The sequence below is a fragment of the Fonsecaea pedrosoi genome (assembly GCF_000835455.1).
Source record: "Fonsecaea pedrosoi CBS 271.37 unplaced genomic scaffold supercont1.2, whole genome shotgun sequence".
NCBI lineage: Eukaryota > Fungi > Ascomycota > Eurotiomycetes > Chaetothyriales > Herpotrichiellaceae > Fonsecaea > Fonsecaea pedrosoi.
Genome location: NW_013550614.1, coordinates 4,175,891 through 4,191,089, shown reverse-complemented (window position 1 = coordinate 4,191,089; position 15,199 = coordinate 4,175,891). Strand labels below are relative to the sequence as shown.

Here is a 15,199-nt window from a genome sequence, read left to right as displayed (position 1 = left end):
AGCTAGTCGCAACTGCTCGTTATCTCATCCATCGTCTCTCCATTGATTCGTGGAAGAAAAGCACCTGAGATGCTATACCGAGCGAGCAGTGCTTGTAGGCAGAGGACCGCTCCTTCCTATGTATTTCCAGGAGTTCCTTCCCTGCGCTCTAAAGCTTCTGACAAATTTCCTTTGTCATTTGTATTCCCTCCCGTTACCAGATCAGGCGCAGACTCAGACTCTCTCACCCTCTGTCTGCCTCTGCAATAATGCGCTTGGTTTCGTCTGGGCGGTGGGGTATGCGGGCTCATGGCATTGTGGCGATGCAGATCCATGCAGCATACCATCCCACATGTCTCCCGGTCACTTCTGCCTCCCAAGAGTCGTGCGCTGTCCACGCACGTCTCGACGCTCCAGCAGAAACGGGCTTATCACGCGCCTATGTTGCTCCCGCCCACAAGATGTATTTCATGCCGGCATCCCACAAGCTGGGCGTTTTCTACCCTCGGCTCTTGTCCTTCTTCCAGCGTCCTTTGCGAGTCTGTTGATGTGACTGAGGTCTCGGCGAGATTGACAAGTCTCGAGATCTCCCACTGAGGCTGTGCGACTTGACAAAGCCTTGACCGAATGGCCCGCCCTAGCACTCAATCCGGTGATGCTATCCAACCTGTGGCATCACACTTCTATACTTTAAGAAGCAGAGAAGTGGCGGGGGTTGGAAGCATTCGTGCTCAGAATTCGAAAAGACATGCGAGAAGTGAGGAAGATACAGAGTCCTTCAAAATCCAGGACCGGGACCTCAAGAGGAAACAGGTAAATGGCAGGCTGCCTGTCTCCGCAGCTGCACAACGACACTGATCAGAGACAGACCTTCACAGGCATCAAGCTGCTCTGGCTGGCATACCAGTCCACCGGGGTCATCTACGGCGATATCGGCACAAGTCCTCTCTATGTCTACTCGTCGACTTTTACGCACGACCCTTCTTATGATGACCTTCTTGGAGCTTTGTCTTTGATCATCTGGTCACTCACTATCATGGTGAGCATCAAATACTGCCTGATTGTCCTTTCTGCGGACGACGAAGGCGAGGGAGGAACATTCGCCCTCTTCTCCCTCCTGTCGAGGTACGCAAATATTGTCAGACGTGATCCTCGCGAAGAGCAGTTGGTCAAAATAGAACGCTATACTGCTAGTGATCTAGGAAGACCAGCGCAAAAGGCTCGAGGTCTTATGGAACGGTCACAGACGACACAATGGCTACTAAAAGTCTTTGGGGTGTTTGGCGTCGCTCTCGTCATGTCTGACGGCGTCCTTACACCTGCACAATCGGTGCTCGGTGCTATTCAAGGTATAGAGGTGGTCCACCCTACTATATCACAGAGTATAGTCATCGGATCGTCATGCGCTATTCTTATCGTCCTTTTCTTGGTTCAACCATTTGGTGTGACGAAATTGGCCAACACGTTTGCCCCGATTGTTATTGTCTGGCTCCTCCTCAACGCTACATTCGGCATATACAATCTAGCTCGACATGACTCGTCGGTGCTCAAAGCATTTTCACCTTACTTCGCTGGAGCCTACTTGGTCCGGAATAAGGCGGATGGTTGGAAAAGCCTGGGAGGTATTCTTCTAGCATTTACTGGCTGTGAAGCCCTCTTCGCCGACTTGGGGGCATTTACTCAACGCGCCATCCAGCTCTCCTGGCTTACGTTCGCCTTCCCTTGCCTATTGCTCGGTTACATTGGCCAAGCAGCATATATTTCTGACGACCCGTCTGCATGGTCGAATCCGTTCTACAATACAGTTCCACCGGGATGTTTCTGGCCGTCGCTGATCGTCGCGATTTTGGCAGCTGTCGTTGCGAGTCAAGCAATCATCACAGCAGTCTTTCAGCTACTAACCCAAATCATGAAACTAAGCTACTTTCCGCAAATAAAGGTCGTGCATACATCGAAGATCTTCTACGGCCAAGTCTACATTCCCATTGCGAACTGGCTTCTGATGATTGGTGCCGTCGTCGTGACCGGAGTCTATACCAATACCACGAAATTGGGCCATGCCTATGGTGTATGCGTGGTACGTGATCGACTCTGGATTGTCATTCATCATCTTCCAAGAGCGATTGAACTGATCATCTTCGCTCCGCAGATCTTGGTGACCATGTTGACAACCTGCATGGTCGCCGTAGTAGCCTTGATTGTCTGGCGTGTGCCAGCTATTATTGTGCTGCCCGTTTGGCTCATCTTCGCTCTCTTTGATGGCACCTTCCTCTCCTCGGCCGTGACAAAGGTACCCGAAGGCGCATGGTTCACGCTGGTCCTGGCAGTTGCTCTTTCTTCCACCTTCCTCCTCTGGCGCTACGGCAAGGAACAGCAATGGCGCGCTGAAGCATCAGATCGCTTCCCACCCAGTCATCTAATCCAGGTCATCGCGGCTCCTGTCACGGATAGCAGCAATATCTATACTCGAAGGCTGAAGCTTTCGCCGGCGTTTGGCGGTCAAGAGGTCAGGCGTATTGAAGGCATGGGGATTTTCTTTGACAAGTCAGGTCTACCCTCCAGTACACCGACAGTGTTCATCCACTTTTTGCAGAAATTCCATGCTGCGAACGATGTCATTGTCTTGTTCCACTTGCGACCCTTGCAGATTCCCACTGTGCCGCCCGACGAGAGATACACGGTGTCGCGGTGCTATATCGGGGACGAAGATGGAGACAGCAAGCGAATCATGCCTGATACATATCGCGTCATCATTCGGCATGGATACAACGACGAAATCGTGTCAAATGATTTGGGAGGCATGCTATACGAGCAGATCCGAAATTATCTCATCCGCGAATATGTGGACATCATCTCAGCAGGAGACGCAGATTTGATCATTGAAGGTGCAAAAGAAAGAGATCCTGCCATCTCTTATGCCGAAATTGCTTCATCCACACCAGGGTCCGGACGCCCTTCCTTGGAAAATCTCGAGCTCACCCATAGACTCTCCGAACTGCAACGAGCGTACGAAAGCCAGGTGATCTACATCGTGGGCAAAGAACAAATGCGCGTGAAGAAGGAGGGGAAACTTTCTCCAATGTATATCATGCGCAGAGGCATATTGGAAATATTTTTGTGGCTTCGTGAGAATACGCGAACAAAAGTCCAGGCCTTGAACGTGCCGGTGGAGAAGGTTGTCGAGGTGGGCTTCGTGAAGGAGGTATGACCACGTGGTAGAGTGAGAATACTTCCGAGCAATTTGGAGCCAAAGAGGTAAAGATAAACGGGTCAGAGTTTGAATTGGACAATGCCGTTGATCTTTGAAGCATGTCGACTTGGTCAGGTGCGTCACCAACTCGCTCAATTCTCGTCTTCAGCAGAAAGGCACCTCTAACAATCCCAGTGCTTCTGATTCCCTAACCCTTGACAACGGCCAAGAGAAACCCATCAAACGTCTCGCTTTCGCGTCCCTTGTGGCTACTGACCACACTCACTAGTGTGGCCTTTACTCTGTCGTCTTTCCCTACCTTGACCGGCAGACTCTCCTTCCGCCCAGCTTCCAGATCTTTACTATCGGTTCCCTCGAGTATCTCACGAACGACGTTGTCGATGTAAATGCAGGCATTTGGGCGCGCAAGCCGCACGGCGTGTTGGAAATAATCGTATTGCTCGGCCCAGTCGGCGTCAATGAAGATCAAGTCGAACTTGGCCCTTTTGCCGTTCTGTTGTTGTACAAGAAGTTTGGGGAGGCTGTCCAACGCGGGTCCGAGGATGATTTCAAAATCCTTCTCCTCTTCGTAGCCCGCATGCCTGAGGTTTTGGATCGCCACATCACGGTGATGAGGGTTTATCTCGAGAGAAGTGACGTGGGCGCCGGCACTCAAGAACCAGAGTGTCGAATAACCTCCCAGCGTGCCGACTTCTAGGATGTTCTTCGCGTTGATCAGCTGTGCTTGGATCGCCAGGTATTGGCCTTGTAAAGGGGAGATGGTTATAGGTGGAAGACTGTGAGCGGCGGAGTTCTCAAGAGCATAAGAAAGAGCTTGGGAGAGAGCCGTATTAGCTTGTGGGAGGAGGGAGGATTGTGCAACAGCGTCGATGTTCTGAGCGCGTTGGTAGAGCGACATGATGAAGAGATCCTGGTTTGTGGATTAAGTCGAAAACAAATCTTTGTTAGACTATAATTTCCCTCTTCATTCTCGAAGACGACAGTCAGTTCATTTATATAGCCATTTGTATCGCCTATTGTAATGGCGACTATCAGCGATAGAGCCGAGTTCGCCGAGGAGTCGGCCATATCGAGGCATTAAGCTGTCAGGCTGCCTGCAGTATTGGCCAATGAACCAACACCATGCGTATGTTAGTGGATTGGTTGCCGTTGGGAGAGGCAATGTTCACACACCTGAGCGAGAGACGCGGAACATGTGCATGGACACGGAAGAGGAGAGGAGTTGGTCGTGGCAAGCCATTCCAGATTGAACCGAGTCTCTGCCAGACGAACAAGCAGAGTCTGCAGTCTCGGATCAAAGTTTCTCCGTGGTTGGGCCTCGACGTGTCTGTTTGTACCGACGCCGAGTAATTACATGTATCAATCAATTCACAGCTGTGAACTCGAGCACAACACACACCCTCCACCACCTTTTTTATGAGCGGCACACCCTCCCCTGGCGCTAGTGCGGGACTCAACGTCGACACCTCACCTCACCTCACCTCACTCTTCTTGCTCCCGCGTATGTCGATCTGAGTTCTCCCAGACGACACTTGCGGAGACATCCTGAGTGACATATTCCTCTCCAAGATGGCGCCCTGATTCTTGTATCGACGTCAACATCCAGACGCTTTTTTTTTGGTAAGAACCTCAGCGGTCCAGCGTGTCCAAGGAGTAGTATACGGGATTAACACTTTCACGCTTGCGCTGCAACCCCCCTGCAGACTAGGAACTTCCGCCCAGGACAAATGCCATGGCTGACACTCGAACTATACTTGCCCTTGACCGCTTCCCCAGAAGAAGATCTGAGCATGACAAGGTGGTAGGGGGATTTCTGCGACCAGTATCAACAGGGCCAGGGCAAGAAAGCGATGACCAAGACATAAGTTGGCCTCTGGTTGACTTACCGGAAAATGAAGAGCCTCAACCCAGCAACTACTATCTTTGTGAACACTGCGGTAGGCATTTCAAGCACATTTTTTCGCTCAGAATCCATCTTTTGGAGAAGCATGAATATGTTCGTTGCCGTGGATGTAAGCAGTTATTTGCGGGAGCCGAAGCCTATTCACGCCATCGAAAGGAAGGAGGGGCACTTGAGAATTGCAGAAAGGCCGCTGCCGATGCGGCGGGAAGTCTCGCTAGACCCTCCGTCTATTTGGCCGACCATAAAGTCAACAACACACGATCTGGAGCCCATGATCAAGCCCCGCCTGAAGATAAATCAACCGATAATCCCGGCAATGCCTCCCAGGTTCAGGAGAGACAAACCCCTGTTCAAGTGATCTCAGTCGGACTTGCGGAAGAATCGGATTCTTTCACACCTGAGTTCAGCAATGCTTTTGTGGCTACCACGACCGACTCGCGACATATCAACATCACTACGATGGCACCGAGAGCCTTGCACTTCCCAGTCATCGGTCGTGCGAGGCACCCATCGCCTCAGTCACAGTCTGAGTTACAGGTCGCGGGTCCCGCCTCCCCAAGCCTCAGCAGGACGCTCAACTCTTCTACCTCAGAAACATCAAGCTCTGGCTGGACCGAGGATGGCCGAGAGCGAGACGTGAACCTGGTCGTTTCTCTGTCGTGCTATACCTTGCTTTGGACATTCCTGAAGTTGGTGACAGCACCTTCCGAGTCTGGTCAGCAGCCCAGGGACGGGCCGAATCACACGAAAGATGTCCTTGGACACAAGTCATCATCTCGGAATAGTCGAGTGAGTGGAAAGAAAAGGCAAGATACTTCCGAAGATGAATTGGACGACGAGGACGGTGAGAGAGGCGCAAAACGCAAGCGAGTAGATGCCACATGTGCAGACGAGCATGATATCCGACCACTTGCGTGCCCCTTCAACAAGTATGACAACGTGTTGTTTGGGCCAGAATCGGCAGACGAAGCATATCATTGCTGTGCTACTTCCAGCTTCATGAATATCGCACGTCTAAAGTAAGGTCTCTAAAGTCGCATCCGTGAACTCAGCTAACTTCTGCTAGGCAACACCTTCAACGAAATCATTATGCCCCTCGATATTACTGCTGTCGATGCTGTAGGCGCGATTTCTCTTCGCAGGCCATGGTCGCAGCCCATTTGCGCGAAACCCCGATGTGCCCCGTCCTTGAACCACCGCTCTTTGTGGAGAAGATCAGTAAGGACTTGGCCGAGGAGCTCGGGCTCGATCGCAAAAACTCCCCGCGCACGGACAGGATTGCATACTGGCACAAGATTTATGACACTTTCTTCCCCGGTGCTGCTAAGGAACGTCCGGTCAGTCCCTGTAAGTGACAATGAAAGCAGCTTTATGACCGTCGCTTATTATCTCAACAGATTACGAAGGACCTGCGGCAGAGCATCTCCGCCAATTTCTTCTGTTCTCAGAGAGAGCTTTAGGACAACTGATACCAGCTGTCCAGGAGCGAACAGGTCTTCTGACACATTTGACCCCTGGCGGCCAAGAGCGGCTACTTCAAGAAGTTCAACAGGAGGCAGGTCAGAGATATCTCCAACACATCGCTAACAGATGCATGCCTCGCTTATGCCGTCCAGCTCCCATCTCCGAAGTATTACGGACCCGCAGCAGTGCCCAAAATCTAGATCCATCGATGAATGTCGTCGAAGCACCATCTCTGCTGGCCAGTACCTCTCTAGAGACAATCGAGAGAAACGTACATCAAGCATCTCCGAGCGATATTGCTGCTGGCGTGGACGCGGCTCTACATACCTTGCCCCGAAATCTTCCAGGTTCGCACGTCGATATTGGATACGCTCCGCGCACTTTACAGGTTCAAGAAAGTCGCCTTGATCCACAGAGCATCGATGCATTGTTTGAACCGTTGCTTGCAGGTGATTTGTTTCGTGCAGCGGTTGGTGGCCCCCAAGACTTTGGACATGATTCTTCGCAAATCCATTTTTCCTACCCCGGACAGTTTGGTGATGTTGTGTATTTCCCAGAAGGCCAGGTTGAAGAATGAACAGTTGGAACATGTTATGAGAGGAAATCTAGCGTAACCTTACCGCAACAGCAATTGTTATGTTCTTCCTATCTCGTGGGCGTTGAAACGAACATGGTTCTCAACCTTGTGATACTCGCTCAATAAAGGCCAACATGATTGGCTGATGTGGACGACCGGGGTCTGTCTTGGCGACGCAGGGTTGAGCTTCAAGAAAAAAAGTTCCCCGTCAACCGATCCGAGCATTGAATGTTCGAGGATCTGCGTTCCAGCATTCGTGGCCTCACCATCAACTAACTGTCAAGATGAGTGCCTCGCGTGCTATCGGAGGGTCCTCGAGGCTTCTCGGCAATTTGACACGCTCGCACAACTCAAGTCTCGCGCGACACTGGCTTGGCCGACGCTGCGCTTCCACTGCAGTTCTCCCGACCTTGTCCGCGAGCCTGCGGTCGCAGTCGAAACAATGGCCGCTGGATCGACGGTGGCAGCAACGGCGAGGTGCCGCCGGCGCCGCAGCTGCAATGTAAGCACTTCTCACTGCTTTTTCCTGTCCCTCGTCTAATACGTGACAGGCTGGAAGAAGCCCAGGATGACCCCGACGCCCTCTCTCAAGAAACCATTATTCACAACCTATCGCCCGAGGAAGCGCACCGGTTATCAAGAGTGCGGAACATTGGTATTGCGGTCAGTCACGGGTCTCGGTTTGCTTAGGTACAAGTTGGTTGACATCGACAGGCACATATTGACTCTGGCAAAACGACGGCGACGGAACGTGTCCTATTCTACACGGGCCGGATCAAGTCCATCCACGAAGTTCGCGGCAAAGACGCCGTTGGCGCGAAAATGGACTCGATGGAACTCGAGAGAGAAAAGGGCATCACCATTCAATCCGCAGCCACTTTCTGTGACTGGGTCAAAAAGGAGAACGGCAAGGAAGAAAAATACCACATCAACTTGATTGACACACCCGGACACATTGACTTTACCATCGAGGTGGAGCGTGCACTGCGGGTGCTGGATGGTGCCGTCATGATCCTGTGTGCGGTGTCCGGCGTCCAAAGTCAGACCATCACCGTGGATCGGCAGATGCGGAGGTACAACGTGCCCCGAATCAGCTTCATCAACAAAATGGACAGAATGGGCGCAAACCCGTGGAAAGCCGTTGACCAGATCAACAAGAAGCTCAAAATCGCCGCTGCGGCTGTTCAGGTGCCAATTGGTGCCGAAGACGAGTTCCGCGGCGTCGTTGACTTGATCACCATGAAGACAAACTATGCTGAGGGTGAACGTGGCGAGATCATTGTCACCAAGGATGAAATCCCGGCCGAGGTCCAACAGCTCGCAAAAGAGAAGAGGGCACAGCTGATCGAAACACTTGCCGACGTCGATGACGAGATTGCCAACTTGTTTCTGGATGAACAGGAGCCTACGACCGAGCAGCTAAAGGCCGCCATCCGGAGGGCCACCATTTCGCTCAAATTCACTCCCGTCTTTATGGGATCTGCCCTCGCCGACAAATTTATCCAACCGATGCTCGACGGTGTCTGCGATTATCTTCCCAACCCCTCCGAGGTGTCCAACACCGCTCTCGACCGAAGACAGAAGGAGGCTCCCGTCAAGCTTGTCCCTTATAACTCGTTGCCTTTTGTCGGTCTGGCATTCAAGTTGGAAGAATCGAACTTTGGGCAACTCACGTATATCCGCGTGTATCAGGGCAAATTGCGAAAAGGCCTCAACGTGTTCAATGCTCGGACCGACAAGCGGGTCAAGATTCCCCGTATCGTCCGCATGCACTCCAACGAGATGGAAGAAGTCAACGAGATCGGCGCCGGAGAGATCTGTGCTGTGTTTGGAATCGAATGTGCATCGGGTGACACGTTCACGGACGGACAATTGGGGTACACCATGACCAGCATGTTCGTGCCCGAACCCGTCATCTCCCTCAGCATCAAGCCAAAGAACAACAAAGACTTGCCCAACTTCTCCAAAGCCATTGCGCGGTTCCAGCGCGAGGATCCGACCTTTAGAGTTCACTTTGACACCGAAAGCGAGCAGACGATCATCTCGGGCATGGGCGAACTTCACTTAGAGGTCTACGTCGAGCGGATGCGCCGAGAATACAAGGTCGAGTGCGAGACCGGCCCCCCGCGCGTTGCTTACCGAGAGACCATCACCAAACGCGTCGAGTTCAACCATTTGCTCAAGAAACAGACTGGCGGAGCAGGTGATTACGCACGTGTTGCAGGTTATATGGAGCCCAAGGGTAACCTCGAAGGCAACCACTTTGAAGAACATATTATTGGTGGCGCCATCTCGGAGAAATTCTTGTTCGCTTGTGAAAAGGGTTTCCACCTGTCTTGCGAAAAGGGTCCTCTGGTCGGCCACAAAGTGCTCGGCGCGACCATGGTGATCAACGACGGTGCGACCCACATGACCGATTCGAGCGAAATGGCCTTTAAAAACGCAACGCAGCAGGCCTTCCGCAAGGCGTTCATGGACGCCGACCCAGTGGTGCTGGAGCCCATGATGAAGACGGTCGTGACGGCCCCGACCGAGTTTCAGGGCAACGTGGTCGGGCTGTTGCAGAAGCGGAATGCGGTGATCAACGACACCGAGGTCGGCGTGGACGAATTCACCGTCTGGGCCGACACCAGTCTCAACGGCATGTTTGGCTTCAGCGGCAACCTCCGCGCGGCGACGCAGGGCAAGGGCGAGTTCAGCATGGAGTTCAGCCACTACGAGCGTGCGCCGATGCAGCTGCAGAAGGAGCTCCAGTCCGAGTTCCTCAAGGCCCAGGCGGAGAGGAACAAGAAATGAACAACGACCAACAGCGCACGAGGTTCGTTCAGGCGTTGCGGCCAGCATTACCGCTCGAAGCAGGTTCGCAGACCCTTGACCTTGACCTTTCTCTCCACGTGGATCGTGTGGATTCAGGCCGAGTTCAGCATTTGCCGGCCCGTGCAAACGAATATCCCTAGCGAGAGAAGACCATCACCGCGTAGCGTCCAGAGCACGGCGTTTAGAGTTCCCAAGCCCAGAGCATCCTGCCTACCACTGGGAGTGCAACAAGTGACAATTGTCCGTCGACCCTGCCAAAGCCAAAATGTCGCAGTACACAGGTCACCGTGCGGATTATCTTGATGGATACCTAGCCGTGTGTGCACAAGTCACGCATCACCCGCCTCATCTCGACACGAATACCAAGTCCTGGTCGGTATATGGAAATCCCAGCATCTGCATCGATATTATCCAGGGGTTTGGCCAGACATGTTTGCTGTTACCATCAAAAAAGTAGGAGTTGGGGGGGGGCAAAAGATTTGGGCGATGTATAATGTCATCATCATGATACCTACACAAGGTACCAGGTACCGTGTACCGGGTACTAGGTATTTTTCGAGAGCCACGGGGCATACATGTGTTATTACCTACTACTTCCCTACTTACCTACTTACCTACTTACTTACTTGTGTATCTAGATTAGTCGAGAACGAAAAACCCAATTACCATACACATTTTGATCCTAGAGGGTGAGCGAAGGCCGCTTTAACCTGAGCCTTGACTGAGCCTGTAGCTGAGCATCACTGAGCAAATACGCCGAGGGACTAATCTGACCCCTAAGCCATATTAAAACCTGCCCCTCGGCTCAACATCTATTTCAGACAGGGTGTCAGGAAGTTCGCAGATTATCTGCCCTCACGCTGCTGCCTAAATTTCCTTGTGGGGCCGAAATAGATCTTCATCAAAGTTGTATACAGAATCTCCTTTGCCGGCTTCTAGGACCGAGATGGGTATATTTATATATATATTGGTTTCTTCCCTCTTTTTAAAACTTCAATCATCAAGTTCCCATCCCCTAGCCCTTCTCCCCCGCGAATCGACTCGCCTACCTTAAGTACAAAAATAGTGTCCCTTGCATCCCTTCAAACCACTCACCTCGAGCGGGGAGTGCTGTATCCACGGTAATAAGGTACTGTGAGGCGTTTGATGATGTGCAGAGGAAGTTCGAGCTCAACGAGATATGTTTTCGCATTGGCTGCGGCACAAGATTGTGGTTTGGTTGCGTTGTACACCATCATAGGTTCGGAAACATTCTTTGGGGAGGGACTGTAGCTGGATTTACGCGCGTTGTTGAGATGTTGTAGGACTGTTAAGGATTGGATTATCTTGCATGCTTCATTTAGTTGGGTTAGGTACAATGTTATCAGAAGAGTCCAGGTAATAGGCGGCTGCGTTTTGCTTTCGAACCAAAGCAATGAGTTCGACTGATTTGCCCTCTCCCCCAAATCCGCCTCCCCAGTACATACCCGGTTGATCATCATGGGGCCAATCTATCCCTCTCGAAACGACGCCCAAATCCCACGGGACGCATGCCTCCTCTTTTTCCTTGATCAATAGGTAGATTTGGCCGCCAGCAGTATCATCTATTCCATTATGTCCGTCTCGGATCGCCCACATTTGAAGACCCAAGAGGTTGAGACCGTCGGAAAGAGAATAGTGAGACCGTGTATCTCGTGGATATAGTGGAAGCGCTGACTTTGTCGGACGCGATTGGTTTGCCGATTCAGTGCTGCCCAAACGAACGCAAGAAGCGAAGCAGGATAAACAACTTTGGGCCTGGTGACTGACACATGACGCTCCCCAATCAAAAGTGCAGACGGAGAGATTGACCGACTCCCATGATCCTCCGACTAGAACAATGAAGTGGTATTGTGGTTACTGTTCGTAATGAGCCCTCGAATACTTCCATACCTTTTAGACATCTCGAAAACGGCTCTAGTGTCACGAACAGCTTCTTAGAGGGTGAGGCAGGGCAGGTGAATCAGGTGTGGTACACAGGGCAGTCGGGAGACGAGACTGTCAGGCTAGAACACAAGGTTCTCTTGATGCATTCGGCCTATTAGCCGGCAACGGTGGCTGGGTGGCCAAGACGGCAGAACCTCGGTATTTCTGGTTTACTCAATATATATATTGAACATAACACACATGTTTCCAATTCATCCCAATAATTGGCGACGCTTTGGCCGAGCGGTTAAGGCGGTAAGTGCGACTACATTCATACGTTTACCTGCAGTCTTGCTAATTCACATATAGACACCCTGCTACTCTTAAGTTGTTGAGGTGTTCTCTTCGGAGGCACAAGTTCGAATCTTGTAGGCGTCGATATTATCTTTTTTTTTGTTTCTTTCAGGGGGCGCTCAAGAATCGGAAGCTCTCAGCAAGCAGAAGATGACCAAGGGTGAGCAAAGCGAACGAGCGATTAATCATAAGGAGACGACGAGGAGCAAGTTTTTGCGCTTGAAACTACCTATGTACTTATGTACTTACCACTCTACTCTACATTACACTCTTCTGAGCGATATTGGCATTGGGCCATTGCTGGACTTTTACCCGGCCAGTTCAGCATACCTCTACATGTATACCTAGACAGACATACAAAAACATACAAAACAACTCAAGTCAAACCGGGGAGGGGGAAAAAAGGAAACCCATTATTTTCTCAACTCCCTTTCTCAATAGTGTCCCATTTTTGCTAAAGTCATATGCAGCTAAATATCCTTCTTGATCAGATCCGCGCCCTTCTCAGCCACGGCATAAGTGGTGGCCATGATATTCCTGTGTCGTCAAAAATCAGCTTTGATCCATGGACACTCTCTGTCAGCCAAAAGACAGAATTCAAGACTTACCCAGATACATGGCCAGGGAAGATCGAGGCATCCACCACCCTGAGGTTCTTGACCCCTTTGACCTTCAAGTCTGTGTCCACAACCTCGCCGAGCGCGCACGTCCCGATCAAGTGGTACTGTGTGCTGATGTGGTTCTTGACATACTCGATCCTCTTCTCCTCGCTGTCGAGACTCTCCTTCTCGGGCGGCAGTTCTCTCTCAGCGAGTGATTTCGCCAGCAAGGGATGCCTGGCGACTTTGTCCATCCACTTCATACCGGCCGCGAGGATTTTGGCATCGACCTCATTCCGGAAGTACCCCGGATCGATCTCGGGTGGCGCCAACGGGTCCGACGATTTGATGTGTACTGTGCCTCTTGACAGAGGGTGTTCTAGGCACATAAGCAACGAGAGCTGCTGTTTGCCATTGGGTGGTTTTCCAAAGAACTGCGTCTGATCGGAGCCCTTGGCCACATCAAGACGGCATGGGATGCAGAAGGTTTGGAGATTGGCAAAGGTTGGGTCGCGGAGTTGGTCGACAATTACCTAGCATCAGCATGGAGTTGTGTCAGTTCAGTCAATGGAAGAAGTACTATGGACCTGGTCTATTGTCGACGACGGTTAGTCACTTACCTTTTCTTGAGCTTTCTCAAAGTCCGTCTTTGCAAGCGACTTCTCTTTGATTTCTTTAATCGTTGCGTCGAGCTCGTCAGGAGTTACCAGGGACGCGTACGACACGAATCCCATCATCATGCCTGGGCTAGCATACAGTCCTTTCTGACTGTTCTGATAGACGTCCTGCTGTGCTTTCATGAACTCTTCGCCGTGCAGAGCATCCATGGAATCAATGCCGGGTTTGAGGTCGAATAGGAGTCCTCCGAGAACATGGTCCTGGAAATTGGCGCCCACTCCCTTGTTCTCAACGACGCACTCGACACCAGCCGCCCTGAGAACTTCGGGATCGCCGATTCCCGAGAGCTCGAGCAATTGAGGACTTTGAATCACGCCGGCAGACAGAATGACTTCGCGCGTTGCGTCGACGCTGTATTTCTGACCCTTGTGGACGAATTCAACGCCCTTGGCCGTGTCTCCATCCAAGATAATCTTGGTGGCCTGCGCTTCCGTCAGGACTTTCAAGTTTGGTCGTCTCAGATTCGGACGAAGATATCCGGTTGCAGCGTAGGATCGCTTTCCAGGATCATCGGATCTGTTCACGGCCCCAAGACTCGAATAGAAGCCCAGATGGTCGCCGCTCCACGCGTCATTAATGGTCTTCTTTGTCCCGGTAACTGCATAGGCAGCTTCGGCAAATTCCACCTCCAATGGCATATACCAGTCGTTGAAGCTGGTATGGACAGGCCCACTGGATCCGTGATACTTGTCCCCTCCCGCGATAGGCATGAATTGTGGATCACTGTGCCGGGCAGAGTCGTCTAATGTTTGGTGTTTCTTGAAGTAAGGAAGCATGTCCTCCCAACCCCAGCCAGGGTTGCCCATTGATTTCCACCCTTCGTAATCATTCTTTGACCCTCTCACGTACATGAGATAGTTGATAGCAGAGCTGCCGCCGAGCACCTTTCCGCGAGGCATCGAGTAGACCTTGTTGCCCGCATTGGGCTGTGGTGTGCTCGTCATGCACCAGTCGTATTCTTTCCTGCCAATCTATAGAGGGGGTCAGGCACCTCGCGTGGAGATGTAACGTCCTACTCACCATGGTGGGATAGAGTGAAGGCGTGGACACGGCCTTATCGTCCATTCGATTCTCTCCAGCTTCCAGGACCGCGACTGAAATATTTGGATCCTCGGTGAGGCGAGCAGCAACCACTAGACCAGCAGTACCTCCTCCAACCACAACAAAGTCATATTTGCGAGACACCAATTCATCAACAGAGCAGAGGGCACTCGAGGAGCCATTGACATGGCCGTTGACGCCGTTTGTGGCGGACATTGTGGCTCGAGAAGAGAGTCGTGTACAGTAGATTCAGTGAGCGAAACGGGAGATGCAATGCCTACGATCGCCAGAACAGCGAAACGGGGTTTTCATAGACACCTCATCAACCTACCTATGCGTCTACCTGGTCAAGAATGCCACGTCCTTCTGCTTCCCCCGCATGCGGACTTGATGTGCCCGAGGAACATCTTTTGCGGGGTGCAGCCAATCGCCGGAACTCTGGCGAGGACTTGGTGACGAAGAAAAGAGGAGAAGGGATCAGATTCGAGATCTGTGTTCGGGATGATCATCTCGGAATCATGGATGGCACATCACTCAGCCCAGGGTTGGTTGTGGCAACGGCGAAGATCCGGTTAGAGGATATGGCTAACCGCCGCGGCAGCCGGCGTACGACGTGGACCATAGTATGCTCTCGTGAACGACACCACCAAGCTCAGAAGACGATCACGATGGTGAGATTGAAGACTGCTGGA

The 15,199-nt window shown here is 51.8% G+C and overlaps 5 protein-coding genes and 1 non-coding gene across 6 annotated transcripts; 4 read left to right on the top strand and 2 right to left on the bottom strand.

Annotated features, from left to right (window-relative positions):
* Positions 1 to 796: 796 nt before the first annotated feature.
* On the top strand, positions 797 to 3,187 carry Z517_03483 (potassium uptake protein; the record flags this gene model as incomplete). The annotated part of the gene is made up of 1 exon (XM_013432587.1): positions 797 to 3,187. One exon carries the CDS (start codon positions 797 to 799, stop codon positions 3,185 to 3,187), a length of 2,391 nt encoding a protein of 796 aa, XP_013288041.1.
* A 190-nt stretch (positions 3,188 to 3,377) lies between these two features.
* On the bottom strand, positions 3,378 to 4,088 carry Z517_03482 (uncharacterized protein; the record flags this gene model as incomplete). Its single annotated transcript, XM_013432586.1, has 1 exon — positions 3,378 to 4,088. One exon carries the CDS (start codon positions 4,086 to 4,088, stop codon positions 3,378 to 3,380), a length of 711 nt encoding a protein of 236 aa, XP_013288040.1.
* A 1,090-nt stretch (positions 4,089 to 5,178) lies between these two features.
* Z517_03481 (uncharacterized protein) lies at positions 5,179 to 7,134 on the top strand (the record flags this gene model as incomplete). Its single annotated transcript, XM_013432585.1, has 5 exons — positions 5,179 to 5,202; positions 5,250 to 6,112; positions 6,217 to 6,440; positions 6,491 to 6,652; positions 6,710 to 7,134. 5 exons carry the CDS (start codon positions 5,179 to 5,181, stop codon positions 7,132 to 7,134), a joined length of 1,698 nt encoding a protein of 565 aa, XP_013288039.1.
* A 284-nt stretch (positions 7,135 to 7,418) lies between these two features.
* Z517_03480 (elongation factor G, mitochondrial) lies at positions 7,419 to 9,930 on the top strand (the record flags this gene model as incomplete). The annotated part of the gene is made up of 3 exons (XM_013432584.1): positions 7,419 to 7,636; positions 7,686 to 7,797; positions 7,849 to 9,930. 3 exons carry the CDS (start codon positions 7,419 to 7,421, stop codon positions 9,928 to 9,930), a joined length of 2,412 nt encoding a protein of 803 aa, XP_013288038.1.
* Positions 9,931 to 12,124: 2,194 nt separating this feature from the next.
* On the top strand, positions 12,125 to 12,273 carry Z517_03479. The gene has a single exon. It is a non-coding gene; the product is annotated as a tRNA-Arg (tRNA).
* Positions 12,274 to 12,659: 386 nt separating this feature from the next.
* Positions 12,660 to 14,723, bottom strand: Z517_03478 (uncharacterized protein; the record flags this gene model as incomplete). The annotated part of the gene is made up of 4 exons (XM_013432583.1): positions 12,660 to 12,726; positions 12,798 to 13,321; positions 13,409 to 14,437; positions 14,487 to 14,723. 4 exons carry the CDS (start codon positions 14,721 to 14,723, stop codon positions 12,660 to 12,662), a joined length of 1,857 nt encoding a protein of 618 aa, XP_013288037.1.
* Between the last annotated feature and the right edge of the window lie 476 nt (positions 14,724 to 15,199).